Source organism: Apis florea, unplaced genomic scaffold, assembly GCF_048593485.1.
Source record: "Apis florea isolate Af1SG1 unplaced genomic scaffold, ASM4859348v1 contig_3496_pilon, whole genome shotgun sequence".
NCBI classification, from domain to species: domain Eukaryota; kingdom Metazoa; phylum Arthropoda; class Insecta; order Hymenoptera; family Apidae; genus Apis; species Apis florea.
In genome coordinates, this window is record NW_028256773.1 from 4,798,769 (window position 1) to 4,822,162 (window position 23,394).

The 23,394-nt window shown below is 30.6% G+C and overlaps 1 protein-coding gene and 2 long non-coding RNA genes across 23 annotated transcripts in view; 1 reads left to right on the forward strand and 2 right to left on the reverse strand.

Moving 5' to 3' along the window:
- The window catches only part of scalloped (TEA domain transcription factor 1 homolog scalloped), a 173,229-nt gene that overhangs the window by 61,778 nt on the left and 88,057 nt on the right, over positions 1-23,394 (forward strand). For 7 of the 17 annotated variants that reach the window (XM_086913724.1, XM_086913711.1, XM_031920398.2 and 4 more), the window contains one exon: positions 17,230-17,310. The exons of 9 other annotated variants lie outside the window; for them this stretch is intronic. In XM_086913724.1, coding sequence (XP_086769850.1) covers positions 17,274-17,310 — 37 coding nt within the window. In that variant the 5' untranslated portion in view covers positions 17,230-17,273. Of the gene's footprint in view, positions 1-17,229; positions 17,311-17,758; positions 17,790-23,394 lie in introns of those variants that run through there. One more of the 17 variants, XM_086913722.1, reaches the window with a different exon arrangement.
- Positions 329-5,359, reverse strand: LOC116415514 (uncharacterized). 5 transcript variants are annotated; one of them, XR_015293915.1, is made up of 6 exons: positions 4,579-5,358; positions 4,161-4,519; positions 3,133-3,776; positions 2,615-2,961; positions 1,456-2,545; positions 329-1,394 (listed from the first exon to the last, which is right to left on the reverse strand). It is a non-coding gene; the product is annotated as an uncharacterized LOC116415514 (long non-coding RNA). The 5 variants fall into 5 exon arrangements; XR_015293916.1 differs by having other exon boundaries at positions 329-1,155; positions 4,579-5,357; XR_015293914.1 differs by having other exon boundaries at positions 329-2,545; positions 4,161-4,350; positions 4,430-4,519; positions 4,579-4,795.
- LOC147656802 (uncharacterized) lies at positions 16,632-22,874 on the reverse strand. Its single transcript, XR_015293926.1, has 4 exons — positions 21,965-22,874; positions 20,088-20,279; positions 18,682-19,548; positions 16,632-17,819 (listed from the first exon to the last, which is right to left on the reverse strand). It is a non-coding gene; the product is annotated as an uncharacterized LOC147656802 (long non-coding RNA).

Here is a 23,394-nt window from a genome sequence, read left to right on the forward strand (position 1 = left end):
TTTGGTATTTTTCATAATATTTTTAGATAAATTAGGTTTTTGTGCATTTTTTTATTTGTATATTTTTTTATAGATATCGTATCATTCCTATATTTTTAGATTAGTGTAGTTTGTTATCTAGATATTAGGTTAAGTTAGTTCGTTTCATAAATTTGTTAGATTCAAGTTTTTATAGATTAGAAAAAGATATTAATATTTTAAGAGATGATGTAAAATATAATTTAACCTAAAATATCAAAAATTTGGATTAATTATATCTTTTAATTAGTAAGCTAATAGAAAATTTTATCTAGTGTTCTAATAAATTAACGGATAGATTTGATAAACTTTTTCAAAATAATGTTATACTTACAAATTATACTTATTCATTCTCTACTATACAATCATACAATACTAAAATCAAATCTTATTTAAGAATCTCATTTAAAAACAATCCAGAAATTTTCATAAAATCAAATTTATATTTTCTGACATTTCACTGTCTTCTATCTATCCATACTAATTAAGGTGTGAAAAATATCCTAGATCCAGATGCCTCCCCTTGTATCCACCCACACACCTCTTTCAATGGCTCTGTGTTCTCTATGGTCGCCGTTTTCGCAGCGAGCGTCGAAGGAATTTTCAAATATTTCCGGGCAGACGCCCGATAAATTCTCGGAGCCGGGAAATATTTCCGATAGCCAACCGACAATCTGCTCACCTTGCGGACCTCCTACGCGAGGACAGCTCTCTCGACGAAGGATGAAACTCCTCAGACTCCTCGGTTAGATTTAAATTTCACCGTGAATGAGATAAACCGCGATACATCCTTGGCTTTTCTTATCTGGAGTTCTTCAACCTCGTGGAAAAAAAAAAAAAAGAAAGAAAAGAAAAGAAAAGAAAAGGAATGAAATAGGAGGAAAAAAATGGAAAGTACAAAATTAATATAATTATGGTTAGGATTAGTACAAACCTGTTTTCTTTCATTCATGGCTACCTGAAATTTTTGTTGTTAAACTGTATGTGGCACCATCTGTACATTCTATGTTTTACTACTTTTTTTTTATTTCTTCCATTCGTAATTGTATTGCCATCTTTTGTGGGATGCGTGTCGTATACATATTTTTAAGATTATTATGTTATCTACTATTTTGTCATATTAATATTGTGATGATACTGTGATGATAATTATTATAAATAAAAACAGTCATTTATCATAATTTTATATACATTAATAATTATTGTATAATTAAGTAATTATTAATATTTATTATAACTTTTATAAATGTTTTTTTTCGATAAATTTTTATTAAAACATTATATTTTCTTATACAATTTTTTTTGTTGAATAAAGAGAAAAATTTAATCAATTGATGATTTCTTTTATAATTTTTATTTTTTTTTTTCTAATGAATCTATTAAAAACGTTTATATTTAAATAAATATAACACAATATTTAAATAATTTTTTACTTACAAATTCAAAATGATAGTGATGCCTGAGTATTAATGTGAATGACTGTATGTTCAAACTTTACAAGATCCATTAAGTTTAACTGCATTCAAGGAATTAAATTTGGTCTTCTTTTGATCTAGAATTCTAGCTTTTCATTTGAAGAGCTCTTATCCAAGCTTCTTCCGACTGTTTATCGTTTCTTTTTTCCCATTGGGACACAAGGTGTTAATCTTTGAATAAGAGATAATTTTTCTGATGTTCAAGTAGAGGAAGACGTATCTGGTCAGACACCTTGGCAGACTCTTCTTTTACGTTGAATTATTAAGAATGGTCTTTAAGCCGATTTTATTTTGCTTTCTTCCAGATGGATATATTCTTTCTATTTTTGCTTTTCTTCTCTCAAAGAAAAAATCTGATGCTATTAAATCGGAATAAACAAGGCTGTCAATTTATCCAGTCTGTAATCTTCTAATGATTAATTTTAATAATAAATTTTTATAACGAAAATCCCTTAGAAAACAAATCCTTTAGGAACATACAATATATATTTTATTAAACTACTTAGAATTACTTGAAAAAAATAATAATAGTCTTTATAAACATAATACTTTCGTCTTCATAAGACTTCTCAATTAATATAACTTAAAAAAAAAATTCAAAAATATATCAAAATATGCATTTTCCACTTGATACATGTTTTTTTTTTATTTTCCGGCATTTATTTCCTTTTTCTCGCTCGTCCAATGCCAGAGAATCCCTCTTGGCAACTTCACAAACGTCAGCCAAGTAGTTCCAATTGGGTGGATCAGCCTATACAAATGCGCGCTTACAAGATCGAAATCCGCCTCGTTTTATGAAGTGGAAGATAAAATCTCTCGGTCAACTTCCATTGCACGGTATATATCGTTACGTGAGATACGATAGAGACTTCTATACATATTTATCAATGGCAGTAATTCAACTAATTTTGCGTTTCAAACTGATTGTTGGTTTCTTTTGGGAAGTGAATCTGGCACGATTCGAGATACATGTTAATTTTACGATTACACTGCAAATTTTACAGGAATGACGATAATGAATACATAATTGGTATTTGGTTAGATAGATGACACTGGAATTAATTTAGAGATTAAATTTCGTTTTTAATTGAAATTTTCGTATATAATGAATATTCCTTTACCTTTCTTTTTTATTTTATAATGATGAGTTATATTACAAGTGTATAATGCCATTTGATAACAGCATGAATCAATTTGTAGGTTAGGTTTCATTTTATGAAAGTTTCACTGTATAGTATGTATTTCTTTATCTTCTTTTCTTACATTATGATATGAGTTATATTATAAGTATATTGCTATTTGATATGATAGATGGCATGAATCAATTTGGAGATTAGGTTTCATTGTACAGTGCATGTTTTTTCATCTTCTTTCCTTACATTATGATACGAATCATATTATAAGTATATATTATTTCACACGATAGATGGCGCTGGATCGAATTAATTTATAGGTTAGCTTTTTTTCTCTGAAAATTTTAGTACACGTAACGTTTCTTTTTCTTTTTTTATATTACAATTTAAATTATACAATATAAATTTAAAACAATAAATAATCATACCAACTAAAAATTAAAATTAATTATAAACACTCTATCGACAAATGAAGATATTGAAACGATTCGAACGATATAACTCACCCAACTTCTTCATGGAAAATTTCACGAAATATGACAGTAGAACCATAAATATCCAAACAAACTAATTGCAAAGATCCTCGAATCATCAAACTGGCGTTTCACGAACAGAACTTAATGATTTCTCGGTAACGAAAGAGAATTATTCTCGAGCTCCGGCGTTTCCAAGACGCACACAACACTTACCAAGTATGATTTCGTCGGATACATGCGTGGCCCGCTCTAGAAATTCATCGGCGCGGATCCGCTTCGAGCTCGTGATTCACGGGTGAGGCAACTTCACGCACGTGTTCCTGGCACACACGTCTCTCTTTCGTTGGACGGTGGCCAAGTTCCGAAACAGCGTGGCCCCGGCGTCTTTAACGGCGCTTCGCCTTAATTATCGGGCTTGATGCGACGTGGCTAATTTACGAGGCTTTGCTTATCCCCTGTGCTCGTGAAAACTACCAAAGGTTCATTGTCGTTTCCATGATAGGCGTCGTCTCCACGTAAATCCACGATTTTGTTTGACTCTTAACCATACAGCCTTCCTTTAGCTCATCGGCAACAACCTCCATATCATAAATTTGATAGATTTTCAGCATCTAGTTTATTTTGAAATTAGTTATTGTTTATAGCTTCTGGTGAATTTTTTTAGAAATTCCATTCTAAAATTAAAATATTACGGTTAGCTTTTTCAGAGGCCATTTGTCATTTTATATAAAAATATATTTGATAACGATAGAGTAGACACTACTAGATGGCAGAGTTGAGTTATATTCTTGTTGTATTTTTCAATTAAGCATTCTCAATAACAAATATCATAAATTCATAAATTCTTAGAGAAATGAGTTTAAACATACAAAATTAATCTTCACATTTCAATTATACTCAAATTATCATGATCTTACCATCTTGTTATGTCAAAAATTTCTTCATTCATTTTTCCAATTTTCACATAAGTTATATATGGAAAAATATTATATATTTCTCTTTTTCTCCTTCTTTTTACTTACTTATCAACTTTCATTATTTCTACACGTTCCACTTACCCTCGTATCTTCTCCTCCCCTCTATTTCCTCCTCCCACATCCGGCTTCACTCCACCCATACCCAGCGATTCCAATGTACGAGCCACATCAGAACCAGTGGAGAGACCATTTTCATCCGCGTGTGTTGTTCCATCCCTTTCCTGGCCTACACCACCCTCTCGTTGCACACTCGACAGTCGAACGCATACACCTGCGCTCGCGTGCAGTTACATTTTTGCGGTTGACGCAACCATTCTGTTCATCGGCCGCGTAAATATGCGCGTGATTACTTTTAATTCCCTCTATTTGTCGGGGTTGCGTGAGCCGTTTCCCCTCTGCTTATAGACTCATTCTCTTGTTTTTATAATTTTTGCATGTTTCTGCTTGATTATTAGATATTTAATAGAGAGAGTTCATAAGGCGATCTCTGTTTGTTTACCTTATTTACATGTAACGCAATGTCGAGATCGAAAGGATAATGTTTGTTGACTGGATTGTATTGAATGGACGTATCAAGATTTTCTCTGTTTGTAAAAATAAGTAATCCTCCTTTGAAGATGTAAAGAAAAAATAAAGTTTTTAAATCAGAAATAAAAAAAACAATAAGGAAATATCTAAGAAATTAAATTAAGGAAACAAATTGAAACAGAAAGGAAAGGTAGATACACGCGCAGAAAGAAAAAGAAAGAGATAGTTTCTTAGAAAAGAAAATGAAAAAGAGTGAAAAAAAAAAAAAAAAAAGGAAAAAGAAAATTAAGAAAGAAAGAGTGCGAAACAGAGAGAGAAAGAGAGAGAGGAATAAAAATAGAGAGAGGGAAATGGTATGAGGGAAACGCGCAGGTAGCTTTGCAGTTGAAATTTTCCGATCCGCACGTGCAGCGCGCATGCCGGGGATGCAATTCGCAACGTTAACAGTTATTTCGGCGGAAATCCGTTTTTGGGGCTGGGACGGGATCGTCGAATGGAATTTTACACTGTATATAGCTTATTGCACGCCCGCGCAACTTTCGGCCACGGGCTAATTGCGTGCGTCCATTTTCTTCCCTCTACAACTTTCATCTGTTTACTTCGTTAAACGTGAACTTTGCAAAATCACAGATTGTTTTTTTTTTCCAATGATATTTCTTTTAATTGGATAAAATGAATGATATATATATATATATATATATTCGTTACAATATTTTTTTCTTTTTTAGAAAACACATTTAAAATTGTTTCACAAAGTATCCAAACTTTTCATAGTATCTAAATGCTGATATTATTTATTCTCTATTCAATAATTCAAGCATCTTTAAACATGGAATAATTGTGTAAGATTGTAATGAAAGTTTAAAAACTTGATCAAAAAATACTCCAAACAATTTATCATTAACAAAAAATTCTATATTCTATGCGAATGCAGAGCATTATCCTTAAAACACGTCAATTATAAAATATCTCTGAACACGCATCAACAATCGCATCTGCGTGTCTATTGCGTGTTTATAAATTTATCTTTCAACAACTTATCACCAATCAAAATCTACATTCTCTATACAACAAATTACCCCTCGAAACATTCATATTCAACTATTCAAACATTTCTAAACGCAGCAATTATATATTTAATTATTCACATCCAGCTCTATTTATTTCATTTCTAATATGATACTATGATAAAAATAATATTAGATATTATTTAAATGAGACATATCGAAATTTACCTTTAATAAAACTATTTTCACAACTTACCATTATCAAAATACTATATTCTGCATGCAACAAATCATTGTTCACCTCTTGAAAAATCCACATCCAACACATTCACATTTCTAAAACAATTATATATTTAATTATCTAACTCTATTCAAACTATTCTATTATAATATCTATTAAAACATTTTCAATATCTAAATTTCTTTTCCCGTCAGAAAATAACTTACCACCAATCAAAAAACTTCAGACTGTAATAGATCATCTCTCGAAACATTCACATACCGTCTCGCCAATCATCCACCGAGCTCGCTCTCCCAAACTCGAACCAACCCCTCCCTCTCAATACAATTTTAATTCGTCGGCGAGAATGCTGTCGGCGGACTAACGCGCGACCGGATCATTATTAAACTATAATTAGCGGTGGTATCGGTAGAGTGGAAGCGATTCGTTGTATACGTCCAAACTGCGAGTAACAACGGCGAAAGTTAGGGCGATGAACGAGAGATACTGGTGGTGTGGGTGTCGAGAGAAGAGGGGCATGCGTTTCAGTCGATTCGTTTGCTCGTGTCATTTACCGCGGTCACGAGCGCTTCCGCCTGTTCCGCAACAGCTTCTGGGATGGTAACACGCGAGCAAGTAACGTGTAACACACGCGTGTGCACGCACGCGTCCGCTCGCGTGTACCTTGGCGAGGCCGCAGGTTGTTTCGAGATTACATATCATTATTCCGCATGGTTGCTCCAGGCTCCAACCCCGAGCTACGTTCGCAACTAGATTACCACCACGTTTGTAATGCGCCTCCCTTTCTCTGTCTTTTCTCTGCTCAGTCATTTCTGCATCTCTCCATCCTTCGATTTTCTCGAATCCCGCTTCTAATTATTCGATGCGCATGGCATGGATACTCTCCATGCTTTCCGTTTACTGGATTACAAACGTTGTTATTATTGAATTCTGAAATTAATTTTGAACGATTGTTTATGGAAGAAGATTAAGAGAATTTTGCCGGAATGGCAGTAGAGAAAAAAAATTCCCAAAATTCAAATTTTCAACAGATCACAATGTGAGAGAGAGTATGTTTTCTGTCAAGATTTTTTTTTTATTTTTGAATTTATATTTTAGAACACGATATCCGTAATGATGAATTACTGCCATTTCCCTGCAAAAAGAAATATTTTCTCTCAAATGTCATTTCAAAAGTAATTAAATTCAGATAGATTATTTATATTTTTTAACATCAAAATTCCAATTTATTTATATATTTCAACAAATTCTTATTGTTATATTATAATCTAAGACAATCAATATTTTTTTATTAAATCAGATTTATTAGAAACTTTTACAAATTTAAAAATTATATTTTCATCTTCATAATAAGACTATGATATTTATCAACTTCATCTCTATCAAACATTAATATCAACCATTCCAAAAAATCTCAAAAATCATAAACAGAAACATTTTCTCTCAAAATTCGAGAAGCATTCTATTTGGAATGAATCATTTATATTTCTATTTCTTAAAACTTTCAAACTTTCAACTTACTTTTACACTCGTTTATATTTTTTTTATTGGCAATCCAAGACAATCAATATTCTTTAACAAAAGAAATTTTTTACTCTTTTTCTTATTTCACTTACTAAGATTATTTGTTTCATCTTCATCAAACAAATTTTCTAAATTCCAAAAATTATTACAAATGGAAACATTTTCTGTAGACATCATTTTTCAAAACATTCATCATCAAAATGGCAAATTCGTCTCCAAAGTTAAAATTACTCTCGAATTCATCTGTATCTTCTTATCATTAATCTAAAACAAGCAAGCAATATTCTTTATAAAAAAAAATTTCTTATTATCTTTCCTACTGATACTTACCAAGATTCATCTCTATCAAACAAACTCTCCACTTCAACAAATATTAAAAATCATTTATTAGAAATGAGAAATATTTCCTCTTAGACATCGTTTTCCTAGATTCATCAAAATGGCAAATTCATCAGTCCAAAATCAAAGTTATCTTTGAATTATTATTAGTCTAAAACAAGCAATATTCTTTATCAAAAGAAATTTCCTATCTTTCCTATGAGACTCACCAAAATTCATCTCTGTCAAACAAATTCTTCACTGCAACAAATCTAAAAAATCATTTATCACAAATGCAAACACTTTCTCCTAGACATCATCTTCCAAACCACTCACCATGAGAATGAGAAACTCGTCGCATCGAGAGTCCATCCAGGTTTGTACCGTGCGGCGGAAGTAAAAGCGGGGCGAACAATGTTACCGGTTCGGGGGCGACGTGCCTTTGGCATTGGAGGTCGAAGTCGCCACTATTAGATTGAGGTTCGGCGGTGGGCACGGCCGCCGCCGTCGCATCGGTTTACAATATCGTAAATCGCTTGCTAACCAGTTGGCCCCGCGGTATGCTAGGAATTCGGCTGCTGCTCCTCCACCTCCTTCTCCTATATCCATCTCTCTTTCTCCCGTCCATCTCTTCCTCGCGAATTCTCGTTCTACGATGCCCCAAACCACCCTAGCCAACCCATCCTATTCCACCCTCTATATACGTATGATCGAATAGGAGAAGATAGAACTGCGAAGGGGGGTGGTGAGAACAGGAAGGACTCGAATACTCTTCGACTAACGGATGCAACAACGGTTGTCATGCATCGTTTACAAGCCGAGCATCGTCCGTTGTTGCGGCGAAACGGGCAAATTCACTCGCCGCCCTGTATGTTATGCACCCTTGAATGGACCATCAGATATTCGTACCCGACTGGATGCTTCCACTGGATCTTCGCCTGGACGATGGCCTTCTAATCCTCCTCCTTCTAATTTGCTTCTCTATGTCGTAACGGGCCACGCCGGCTCGTGAATATCAGTCGCGAGACATGCCGTGGAAAATTAACATAATTCCATGATTCTCGCCTAACGGTTGTTGGGATTTCTGTTATAGATCTCTGCGTTTTGCGGTGCTGGATCCAATTCGGTGTAGCAGGATAGTTTCAGAGGTTATCGTATTCGAACGTTGATATGAGATTGGTGGAATGACAAAGTGACAACATTTTTCTTATCTAGAAAAAAGAAAAAAAGAAATATTACAATGATCGATTGAAACTTGTCAAATTTGATTAGAAAAAAAAAAAAAAAAATTTCATAACCTATAAATCAGTAGATCATTTATGTTCGAAATTGAGCTGTAACATGAATTAAATTTCGAATAAAGTTACAATATCTTGTCCGTTCGCCAATTTAAATAATAAAATATTCGATTAACTTATAAAAATAATTTTATTCTTACCTTCAACCGTTAAAATTTTATCCATCTCCGTTCTTTCATTATCGTCTTCATTACTATCGAACGATCGTACTATCGATCTTGTCAACGATCATAAGATTATCGATTTCTTTTCTCGTATCGTTCCATCTGAAAAAAAAAAAAGGAAAAAATGCGGAAAAAGGAGGAAAAAAAATAGAAAAAAATAAAAAAGAAGAGAACGGTAATTGATCGGTCCGGCAATCAAACCGTTCCATCAAAGTGCCTTTTATCGCGGCGCTTTGTCACGGGCGTCGTTCCCCATTGGCGCGGAACGAACCAAAACGAGCGTAACGCCCCGAGCCTCGAGTGTCGGCCGCTTTGTGTGCGCGCGTGGAGCGGGAGATTCGAATGCCTGGCAGCGTGCGCGGTACCCTCTCGGCTCCCGTTTTCTCTTTGTTTGCCCTCGACGCAACGCGCCGCTTCTCTCTGTGTTCAACAACCGTCTCTCGCTTCTGTTCGCGACAATAACGTCGTTTAGCCTTATTTGTACGGAAGAGTAGAAACATCGATCGCGTGTAATTGACACTGTTGGTTTTCAAACAAGTTTGTCGTTCATTTCATTGTGCGTATGTCGAATTTAATTTGCGTTTTTGTCTTTTTCGTTTATTTCGCTTCTCTCTGTTTTGAATTGTATTTTCGATATTCCAGATAAAATTGATGAATTGATGGAAACAAATTCACGACAACATGCTCTATTTTTTTCTTTCAGCTCCAATTTTAAACTATATGTCAGAGTTAGTTTTCTTTTTTTTTTTTTTTAATTATAATTAATTATAATTTTTGATGAAAGAAATATAAATTCATTTAAAATATAAATATAAATTCGTTCGTTGATAAAATTAATAAATAATAAATAAAAAAATTTTCAAAATTATCCAGAAATTATGGAAAAGTTTTTGCTTATTTTGCTATTCTACCATTGTAAATTATTTATTTATAATTATTATTTGTCATATATATAAAACTATTGATAACACAAGTTATTAATCCTTCCTGTTATTATCTATATGATATAATGAACAATATCTATATTAAATTTTTTTAATACACTTTATTAAAATTTATTAATTACGTTTCCATTCAACTTTATTATAGATTCATTTTTTGAATAATAACGACGATAACAATATAATGGAATAACATCAAGATCATGTTTTAATTACGAAAATTTATAGAAATTAATTAAAATTTTTTTATTGAATAAAATTTTTCTATTTTGTAATTATAATCATGAAAATTCGAGTTTACTCAACTAGAAAGATTCTTATTAATAATCCTGTTGAATATTTATCAATCTTTATTGATCTCCAATTTTATATCTACAATTCTATAAAATTCTTATTCAATAGTTTCATTGCAGTTTTGGAATAGTTGTAATATAACCACAACTCTTTATGGAAGTTGCCAAGAAACTTTTTCTAAAAGAGTTTATTGAAATTTTCCAAGAATTTATTGAAACATTTCCAGATAACTTCTGTTAGAATTACGATTCTCTTCTCAGTTCACTTCGATTCTCTATTGAAATATTTTTATCTATAATTTTTAAGATTTTTTTAATAACATTTTTATTAATTTTATCAGTAAAGCAACAATCAATAATGAAGTTAATCATATTTGAAGTTCCATACATTTTCTTCTAAATTAAAATTAAAAAAATAAAATTAAATACAAATCTTAGTAAAATTTTATATCTAATTTATATATCTTAAAAAAAAGCAACATAAAGAATATGGTAAAATTTTATATTTTTATATTTTAAAATGTTTTATAAAAATGCGATAACAATCATAATATATCATAATGATAGTGTTTAAAAACATACTTATATAATCATGTCAAAATATAGTCACTTCCATCCCACTTTTATATCGTCCACGATATTACTCGTTTATTTTTTGTTTTTAACAAAATCAAACTTTCATTCTTTACTAAAGCAATGAGTTTCGATAGATACGCACATACACAGTCATACCAAACGATTAAGGGACCCAACGAACGAAAAACGCGAAGGGTGAGAACACCAACATCACACCAGAGTAACGAACACCACCATTACAGTTCTCAAAGCGACGAGAGAGCACACCATAATTACTGCCTTTGTTTCGAACAATTTATATTAAAATGGAAAGCAATCTGCATTTGCAAATTAAATGCGCGCCCCGTTTCCCGTCCAAACGTTCCGCTCCCAGGCTAGAAAGACACAGATAGATGATGAACACGAGAGAAAGATAGAGAGAGAGCGTAGGAGGTGGATTATCGTGATGAAGAGGCAAGCAAACGACCAGCTTGGTTACCTGCGGCTTGGATCGTGTAAAATCAAACGGATACCTGTGTCGTGTTAATTGTGTGCTGGTAATCCATTGCCATTCATCCCTCCCTGTACAGTGTGTACAGTGATGATAGAAGATTTGGCATTGGGCTTTCCAAGAAAATAAAAAATGGATTTTGTAAGAAAGCTTAATAATTTGTACGAACAATGTATTGATTAGGTTTAGATTTGTTTGATTTTGTTGAATAAATGTAAAATTGTTTATCTGTAAAGTCAATTCTAAATTGTTTTGTTATTTGTTAATTGTTTCTTATTTTGTTTTAAAATTAATTTTATGATAGTTTTGATTAAAAGAAAATTTCTAAAGTATGTAACGGTTTAGATTATAAATTGTTCAAGATACACTTCATAAAGACATGTATTTATATAAAGTTTTTTCATTGTTTTTCGAGTCACACAATCAACTAATGAAATAAATTCTACAAATTACAGAGATTTTATATAATTATATATGATATTTAATAAAAATATTAAATACGATTATAAATTATAATTAGATTATGGTTTATAGGTTATAGTTGAAAGTCGTAACGTTATTCACAATGAAAGATAATTTGCGAAACTTCCTCTTTATCTAAGATACTTCCAAACGAAGAAAAGAGAAGAAGAAATAAGTAACGATAAAAAAAATTATTTCCAACCAACCAGTAATTATCAACCAGATCCAACCGTTCACATTGTCCGATATTCACAACCTCTCGAGACGTTTTTACGCCAGCTTCAGGAAAATTACAGCCGCGATGCAGCGAGGTTATGTGCATGCGAAGTTGTTTCGAGGGATCGAAAGGTCGCAAGTATGGCACAAGAGGGCGAATGTATCGCTAGTTCGTTCAAGTCGACCAATTAGCACCGCTGATCAAGAAGGCTAATGGAGGTCGTGTTCAAGCCGCGGAACGCTTCTCAACTTCTGCGCTGGTAGCGCATTGAGAGATGTTTGAATTATACCGGTGCGCGACGAATCTTCGTATACGTTATGGCATGATATCGAGGTAATTTCCGCGTGACGATGAGGCCGAGGCTTTTCAATTAATCGAACGATACGTTAGCGACGCGATTTTTTTGGTCGAGTGATTTGTGTATGTTTAATGTTACACGAGGTGTGATAAAAAATTGAGTTACATAATTCATAAAAATTTAATCGGTGAATAAGTTTAAAAGTTTAGTCTTCGTGTTTTCCAAAGTATACACGGTACGTTTGAAAATGATGTTATACATCGAAATCACAATAATCTAAATTTCGTGAAAAAGATTGTTAAAATAAATTTTATATCGCATAAAAAACTTCGTTACACGATATCTTATTTCAATTTCAAATAAAACTTGACAATTTTATAAAAGATACGAGATGAAGACCATCACGTGCATTACGTGCTTTCATCGAATTATAATTTTAGAAGGCGCTATTCCTCTTAGTGGTCCCCTTCATTCGAACCGTAAAGAAAGATAACGAGCCGTAGGAACGTTTTCCATGAAATGTTATCCGTGTAGCCAGATTTGCACGCGTGCGAGCGGCTTCCTCGATGCCCAGGGCATCGTTCTCGATGTCTCGATGATGCCCCAGGCACGGTTCACCCTCGAGATTCCTTTCCGCGTAGAGAAGAGCGTTCCACGGGACCTAGCATTCTTTCGTGGATACTCAGCTTTATACCCGGAAGCCGTTCGTCGTGGATTTTTTTTCTTTTTTCTTTCTTTTTTTTCTCTTTTCTTTTTTTCGTTGAGTAAGAAAGGACGTGCTGACGGAACAAAAGAAAGCGTTGGCATACGATTTCGTTGCCGTGCCTTGGGAAATATATGAAGAAATAAACATTTATCAAAAAGCTATAACGTTGGATCAATTTCTAATGATTGATATTTGATAGGTGATATATCGTTTTATTTGCCGCAATTTTGGATTTTTAGTTTATGATTTTTTTATCGAAAATACATTTTATCCAAAACATTTTTTTTTTTCGAATAAACGTTATATTGAATCAATATTTCATTGTTAGCTTTAATTAGTGAATATAGACTATACTTAGTTTTAGCACATAGTTGAAAAGAAATTTAGCTTGAATTTAATTCAAATCTAAATTAATTGAAACGTAGCCTTATGTTAAATCTTTTAGATTACATAAATCGAAACATTAATATTGGCGAGGGGAAAAAAAAAAAAAGATAAATTTAAATATGATTTAAAGAAAAAAAAAACAACAATACATAGTTAAGTAAAAATAAATAATTATTATCTTTTCACGTAGTCAGTTTATTTAATCGTTAGCCACGTTTACAACCTCTCTCTATATAATTCAACAAACCGAGATTTCCATTCTCCAAAAGCCACAAAAGACGACCACTTTATATGCACGAAAACAATAATGACAGTCTGGAAAGGATGCGGTATATTTTTAGTCAATTTTAATGACCCGTAACAGATTTCACAATCGTAAAAGAATATCAATGAGACGCGAGCCCTCGAACGAATAATAAAAATATTTTTTTCTATGTGAATCGTATAAGCCACGCCTGGAATGTTTTTCATAAAATTTCCAGGGTTCCGGTGAAAACATATTTTCAACATCAAGATATTGTATCGATGGAAGGGGAAAAAAAAAAAAAAAAAAAAAGAAAAAATGGAAAACATAAAAAATATTCAAAATATGATGTTGGTCGAATGATTTTTTCGTGAAAGCGTTTCGTAAAACGCGCTTGAATTACAGATTCAATTAACACTTCGTTTACGATCTATTAAAACGACCGTTTTGCTTTTTATTTACGCACCATCGTACAAAATTTAGCAGTTATTTATTTATTTATTATTTTTTTTTTTTTTTTTTTTTGGTAGAGTGAGTTATTTTATCTGAAAGTTTAATTTAGTTCTATTGCGATAGATATCCGATCGTTCATTTCGAAAAATATTTTTAATTGAATATTTAAAGAATTATAGTTAAATGTTTTGAATTGTATAAAAAAAATTTAGGAAATTATACTTTATTATGAAATTATATTTTTCGTTTTTGTTCAATAATTGATTGCAAATTTTTTGGAAAATTTTTCGATCGAAAATTTTTAATCGATTTAGAAAATTAAATGATTGAAAAGATATATTTATGTAAAATTTATTTTAAATTTATAGCAAAATTTTTGATCAAATATTTTTAAAGAATTCCTAAATTAAATAAAATTTCAGTAAAAAAAAAATTACAAAAATATATTTCATTTTCAAAGATTTTTTAAAAATATTTTTCTTTTATTGATATCTGTATAATTCACTTACAATTTCATTGAAATCTCTGTTATTAAAATTTCTAAATATTCAAATACACGATAACTTTTAGAGGCCGAGACGAATTTTTGAAAATACGAAATATGTACGTTAGTCTATTTTTAAATTTTAAAATACACACCGGCCTTCTTCTTGTCATTCGATTTACGAGCTTGAAAATCGCTTTGACTTTCAAAGACAACTTAATATTTTTCGGCGATTCGAGGAAACGAATCGATTTTAAAAATCGTGACGAATCGAGTTCTCGATTTACGTAACTGGGATTAATCCTGAAGATGCTAATAATGGATCGAGTTGTGTTACATTTAGATTTAGAATTTAATGATTTGTTTGGCAATTTTGATACGTGACTTCAAGAAAAATATATATGATGTTTTATAAATACTACGTGAAGGAAGAAATAATTTAATAGAATGAAAAATTGTTGTATTTATATTATTATATTATAGCATAATATTTTTAATTGCTAGTAACAATATTATATTTTACAATTTATTATTTGTTAATATAATTCAAGATTTAAGAAATATCTTTTGATAAAAAAATAAAGAATTTTATAAAAATCGCATTAAAATGGAAGATAACAAATATAGATATATTTTCAAACGAACTATTCGGCCAAAAAATCCAGGAATTAAAAATAAATTATTCTAACTCTATATTTGATCCAATGTAATCTGTAAACCAAACAGTGTAATTCAAATAAAATAAATCTGTATTTATAAATTGAAAAACTAAAAAAAGAAAAAATAAAATCATTTCAATTATAAGCTTCCGAAATCAATCCAATCTAACCTAATCCAATTGAAAGTAAACAAAAATCTACGCAATATATGTACATTAAGATTCTTTTCAATTCAATACTCTATTTTGGAAAAAAAGAACATTTCTAATATCACTATAAAATCAGCTAACATTTCTATTCTATCAATTTTAATTCGTTATTCTTAATTAATCATAAATTAAACATAATTATTTCTTTAGTAACATTAAAGGTTCTAGAATTTACCAAAATAGGTATAGGTTAAATATTGTGAAAGGGAATGATATAAAGCAGATTTTATCCAAGGTTTCACTCGAAATTCAATTGTTTATTGATGAATAAACATAGCGGGAAAGTGGAAACTATTACATATACCCATGTTCATAAAAAAATTCTAACTACACGAGCAGATATCTAACATTAACTTACCTTCTGAAAAATAATAAATTAAGGGGTTAACGATGCGGTTCGATGTAATCGCGTTACATAACCTTGCTTAATGGAAAAACGTGCACGTTTATATTCACTCGTTTACTTGTTTCTCGTCTCACGCTTTCCGAAGATGTTCGCGAGCGTAACCACGAATTGTCCGTTCGTAAGCGAGCGGATTGTAACAAGTTGATTTCACTATAGTACCACGTGAAAGTCGGGACATCCGGTCCTTCGTAGCAAACGCAAAGAAAAACATGCTTTGCGTGCGCCATCTGTGATTATTGTTATAATTGCATTACGCCATGTTAAGCCGAATACGTGTAATAATTTATCGCATTTGTGGTATTCTTCGATGTCATGAACATTGCACTTGCGGTACATAATGATATTTGAAGAATTATTTTGTTATTAGAAATGATGTTATTTATGATGTTAAGTATATGAAAGAATATATGAAGAAGTTTATTCGATACATACACGAAGTTAATTATAATTACATATATTTTTATACAAATATTATTAAGTAGGTGGAACATTTAATTTTTTTTAAAACAAAATAATTGTGAATTTAATAAAACAAATATTAATTTAAATATAACTATATTTGTATAAAATATGAACTTCAATATCATCTGCTAATTATTAGATAATAGATTATTTAAATTTTTAATAAATTGATTAATTAAAAATAATTATGGACGATTAATCCTTTTATTGTGTTCACAAAAAATTTTTTAATTATATAAAAATTATAATTTTTTGAAAATGATTATCATATCATAAATTTGGCTTTTATACCATAAAAAGATTAAAATTAAATATATTCTAATCTAATCATGTTTTGAGAATTTTTACAGGATTATGAAAAAAAGCATGAATTTAAGAAATAAAATAATTTTAGAAATAATATTTTTCCATTGATTAGTAATTATGATTATAATTAACATATTATAAAAATATTCTAATAATAAATTAGAATAAATAATCAATGCAATATTATAAATTATTCATTCTAAACATTCATTATAAAATTATTTATAAATTCAAATCAAGAGAATACTAATTACGTTTTGATAAATGTAATCCCAGCTTTTTTCATTATCCTGTACGATGTATTTTCTAACAAAATAAATATCACGAATTATTATATCGGAATGATTAAAATGAAAAATTTGACAAAAATTTGACGACCACGGCGCAATACAGTTTGCGAATATTCAACGATCGCATGATTTCCCCGATTTGTACAACAGCAATTCTACATGTACGATCTCACTGTCTGCATTATAGGTGCACCCACGTCGCCGTCATCCTGACCTGCCCGAGAAATCCTCATGAAAGACTGGGAACTCAGTACTCAGAATAGCATCGGTATTGTAGCCATTTCTTTTTTTATTTCCCCCCTCTCCATTTCTTTTTAAATAGCCTGCCATTGAGGCTATTAAGTTACAATCTGTTCTTCTTTTTATTTTACCTATTTTTTCTTTTTTTCTTTTTTCAATTTATTCTTCTTTCTACCTGTACTTTCTCTCGAATTTTTGTTTTTTTAACAAACAATCAAATTGAAATGTTTAATAATTTGTCAACGGAAGAAATTTGAATTTGAATTTTTCGTTCATTAATTCGATACCTCACATTAATTAAATTATATTAATTATTTTTTTTTTTAATTTTTTTTTTTTTTCCTGTTTTATGAAGTACTATTATACTTTGTCACTTTCGAAATTTCATTGTATTCACGTAAATCACGTTGTTCAAAAAAATATCGTAACGCGTTTTCGTGATACCCTCGATGGACGGTGAATTTCTTCTAGGAGGCTGGATGAATTTCTAAATGCAATTCGCACGAGGTAGGTCATCAAATTCATCTCTGATAGTTTCTTGAAAGCATATAGAAATTTTTTAATTTTTTGCAAATTAATATCTAGACAAAATATCTCATGGAATATAAAAATAAATTTCTGAACGTTGTAGATTAAATTTGTTTAACAACTCAGAAAGATAAGTAGAACAGTAGCTTAGTAAATAATCATAAATTTTTTAATAAGTAAATATATGAAATTAAAAATTAATGTAAATTTAAAATAATTTTTAAATATTGCCATTTCTGTTGTAATAAATATTTTTTTTATTATTAATAATTATTAGTAAAAACAAATTTTTTCTACAAATTCTCAAAAAGTGAATTTTGAAAGAATTAAATATAAAAGTTGCTGCAATTAATCCCTTATAATTTTTTCTAACAACCATTAAATTAATTATAATTTAAACGAGATAAATAAATATTAAAATGGAACGATACATTAATTTTGTTAATGAAGAAAGATAAGTTAATTTTTTTTCAGTAAATTCGATAAGATAATTATCCAGAAATGTTTTAATTTTCATACCATTATGTATACATTATACTCATATCATATCTTACAAATATATTAATATATTTGCAAGAACAAAAATTACTAATTAAAATTATTTAACTTTTATTAATTCTTAATTTCATGTCAAAATTTTTCATTTGATAAGAAAGTAACCTGTTAATTTTATCACTGATGATTAAATTTTCATTATCTATATTCTAAAAAGTAATTTTCTATTTTAAAAAATTTGTTATTTACTTTAACTATATTCTACTATATAACTAAATATCTATCCACTTTTATTAAGTCTGCTATTTATTATAACAACATTAAATCGAAATAAGAATTTAATTATTTCTATAAATCTATTTTTCATTTCACTAACCTTAATGTAAAATATTTTATTCTGTTTTAAAATTAATTCTATCATATTACATATCCAATATAATCAAATAATTCTCTAAAATAACCTTTTTAAAATTTAGATGCATAACATCTTTTTCAGAATCGAAAAAGAACATATGCAAATATTTATCATAACTCGCAATAAAAAAAACTCGATTCTAAAATAAACGAACCTAACCTCTCAACGCGCGTCAATTTTCTTCTTCCGACTCTTCATCGTAATCGATTGGCGCGAAAACACACCGCACGAGGTCGAATCGTGGCCGCTTCGTAAAACCTCGTATATACCTCTTCTGTCCTTTCCTAGAATCCCCCTTCCCGCCAACTCTCCCCCTATTCCAACCTATCCATACCTCGTTCTCCGTTCCTCTTGGCGCGAGAGTGGCCGCAACCGCGAATTACTTCGCAATTTCCCGAAATTGCGCAATCCGTGCAGGCTAATGGCCACCGGGCCGTTGCCGGTCCGACACATGGGTGGGGGTACGTGCGAGTTGCTGGGAGGGGCGGAGAGGGAGAGCGCACGGGAGGAGTGGGGATGATGGTTCGAAGGGATGGACCACGACGGTGGTCACGGGGGAGGCCGACCATTAATTAAGCAAAATCATAAACCCGAGCTGTGCACGGGAAAGCGCGCACGGGTTGTATTGAAAAATATAAACGAATCGGGAGGGGACCCTGTGTTACTTTCACGAGCGGAGATACCGTCGGTGTTTAGCCTAGCCAATGCACCCGAACAACTACGGTGCGATGCAGTTTGCGTCAGAGAGGGATTTTATCATTGGCACCGTTGCCGCGCCGATTGCGGTTTTCGCTCTTTGTGCACGCGTACAGGATGTACCAGTAGACACTGAAATTAAATTATGATAAAATGAAGATAATATTCAGAAATATTTTTTTTTTTTTGAAAATCTTTTATGTGCGAGTTCTGTTGTAAAGTTATGGATAGAAATGGAATCGAATTAGAGGTATTTAGATTTTTTTTTTTCGAAATTTTGGATGTATACGTTCAAGAATCGTAAAATTGGATTGAAATAGAATTGAATTGATGGATCCGATGTAAAGAATAAATTTGTAAAGAAAAATTAGATTTACAAATAAATATTTAATTAGTATAAATTCTAACCTCAAAAGGTTTTCCTTGTGAATTTTTAAAAATTTTAAAAACTTGAAATTTTTTCCACTTTACGAAATATCAAAATCATTAAGAATCAACTTCATAAAGTGAAAGCTAAAGAATTTTCTTCATTGTTATATTTTCCAAATTAATTTTACGATAAATAAACGATATTTTATGGGAATAAATTGATTGCAGATCTTAATTTCTAAATTAAAATATATCCTGTTAAAAATAAACACATATCTAGATAAATCAAAGTATGCATATACCAGTTGACGATTTTCTTTTTCCTTCGTGTTTGTTGTTTTTCAATGACCAGGGCAAGCACCAGTAATTATTGAACAGGCTAATTGTCCTGACTATTTCTTACGATAACTTCATCGAGCAGGATCGTGCCCAATTACGATTCCTCGAACGTGTTACCGATATGTATCGTTCGCCTGTTTCTCCGTGACATACCTCTAGAAAAAGTAAATTAAGAAAGAGTGAGAAAGATGGAAAAGGAGATAGAAGAGAAAAAAGAGGTGGAAAGAAATTGAAAGTAAAAATGACCGGTCTTGACGGCTAAACATAGCGGTTAGTTTGTGAAAAATCGACAATATATTCTCGACTATCGGTGGCTGAGTTTCTTACGTAGTCTCTCCGATGCCAAGCGTTAAAATAGTCGAAGGGGAGATCATGTTAACTGGAAGGTGGAATAGTTTGGCGTTGTAGAATGTTGGTCAGAATTTTTTAATAATGTTGATTGTTAGGCTATTTATGTATCGAGATACATATATTGGATAATATGTCGTGTTTCATAGTTGGTCGTATTTAATCTATCATATGGTATAATAGCTATATTGTCATATCTAATATTTCATATTGGATAATATCTCTATTCAGATGTTGTGTAGATGTTTAACGAAGAATTTTAATTAAGATATTTATATATTCGTACGTTAGTTTCATGATATTTATATGATAATAAGATTTTAAATGACAGAATTTATTCAATTGGATGATTTTTTTTTTATAAATTATAAAATATAAATTGGAGAAGACGCTTTTAATTTTTATTTTTATTTATTAAGTGATATATATTAATTTATTTAATGATATGTGTCGGTGATTATTTAATGATAGCTACTTAGAATATTTATGTATTGATATGTTAATTTTTTAATATCAATTATATACCAACATCTTAAGCAATTAAGTAAGATGCTAATTAGAAAAAACGATAATGATGATCATAAAGGATATTAAATAAGAATATTGAATATTAATATTAAAATTTAAAAAAAATCGAGCAAATCTTATACTAATCAGCTGTAAAAAACATATTATATTCACAGTAATATCCAGGTTCTTTTATACACAATTATTATACAAAAAACTGAAAAAAATATCTATATATATCTACTAAAAACTTGAATGCTCAAATCGTCGAAGTCGTGGAAAAGGCAAAAGGGCAAGCAAGCGGCAGCGTCGAGCTAATAACAATTTATTTGCAATTCCCGGAGTTCCCCAGCTCGAGCGGCGCAAAAGACGACAACGGAGAGAGGAGAAAAGTGGAAAAGAGTAAGAGAAAGAAGGATAACGACAGAGAACCGTGGCTCGCGCGTGTGTCGCAATGTCCCTTAACGGCTGACGGCTGTTGGAGAACCGGTCGACCTCGATACACCTCGGCTTGCCTCTCCGCTAGATACTACACCGGTTAATATACGTATTTTCGATAGAAGTACCACGTCCGGTTTCAATGTATACGAGCGATTATTTTTCCGGCTGGTAAGTTTGTGTAATACGCGCGTAATTAGATTCTTGTCAGTGTCGTTTCTTTTTTTCGAACTTTCGATGATAGAATCGAGCCTGTTTGTGCTACGTTTTTAGAACATATTGTACACTGGTAGTATTCTATAATTTGTGGAATAGAAATTATACAGTGAATAAAATTTAAATCAATTGATAATTAAGAATTACAATTGAAGACAAAGAATTTGATAGAATTTCAAGGTTATTTTTGTTGATTTTACAATTTTTATGCTATTTAAAAATTAATAAGTTCAAAATATAACAACAAGAATATGAAAAAAATAAAGTTTTGAAAGTTAAAAGTTAAACACAAAACTTGATTTAAAAAAATACAAAAATCATAATTCGTTACCTTTCGGGATTCTGACTCGACTGTATATTGTCGACTGTATCTGATTTGACCAGACCCGATTCAACCCGAACTAAGCCGAGCTGATCCGATTTAATCCGACTCAAACCGATCTGAAGACTCGAAGACCCGAAATCATCCGAGTATCACAAGTTATCGAAAAATTTTTGCTTCGATCTAAATCTGAAATGTTGAATATCATATACATAAAGATGATGAACTCTTTATTGAAAGATGTCATCAAAGAAACTGAATTCCTCCAAAAAACTGGAAATCGTGTTTAATTCTAAATGCTTGATACGGTTAATTTTTTCATAATGAAATTATGAATGAAGTATAAATTTATTCATAAATAATAATGCAGCGATATACGAGATACGATATTAACTGGTTAGAAAATAGGTTAGAAAATAAATTAATTTCAAATATCAGTCATTTCAATTATTTACGAGATTATATTAAAGTAATCGTATTCGTGAAAATCTTTAAATTATAAAATAAAAAATTATTAAATCATTTAATAAAGAATGAAAGATTGAAGGACGTAAATAATAACTCATGTATATGCAAAATTTTAACATTATATTTAGAAATAATAAACTATATCACTAATTAAAAGCTTAATACTTCTCATTATCATGTGAAAATTATTAAATTAGTCTAAAGAGGTATAATTAAACTTATTGATATCTTTATGATATGAATCCATATTACGCTATTATAATTAATCAATAATAATATAATACAAGCACCGTTTTGAATTCTATACATAACCAAACAAGTGAATTTGATTATATAAATAATTTCAGATGTAATTCGATTGCTTTAAAGTGTTAATGTTGCTATTAATTAATTAACTATAACAATGTTCTTTTAATTAAATATCTTACTATAATAAAGTGAATATACTTAAAATAAATAGTTTTATTGAAAATTTAATTAATGTACACTGATATTAACGTATTTGACCTGTAATAATTTAATTATCTATAATGATTTCGTAGAATCAAATTTAAATAAGATTTAAAATATTCTAATGAAAGAAAAAATTTTAAATAGATTATCAGAAAACATTTCAAATATTCATATTGCGTAAAATTTTTGAAATAAAATAATTTTTTTTTAAAATATCACAAAAGAAAATAATTTTCAAAAAAAAAAAAAATTAAAACTAAATTTACAATCGATTGAAATATCTAATTTACGAGAAGAAATTCAAGTGTAATAAAAAAAAATAAATAATTACATTACACAATGTAATTATACCATATAATGAATAATTCATATATTCATAGTATTTACGTGTAATGTACCAACAATATACAATAGTTAAAGTTTATTCTCTTTGTTCTCCGTTTTCCGCGGAAAATCGGCCCGAGTACGTGTACAATCGGTAACAGTGGCATTGTCCCACGTTTTTCTTGCGGTGCATG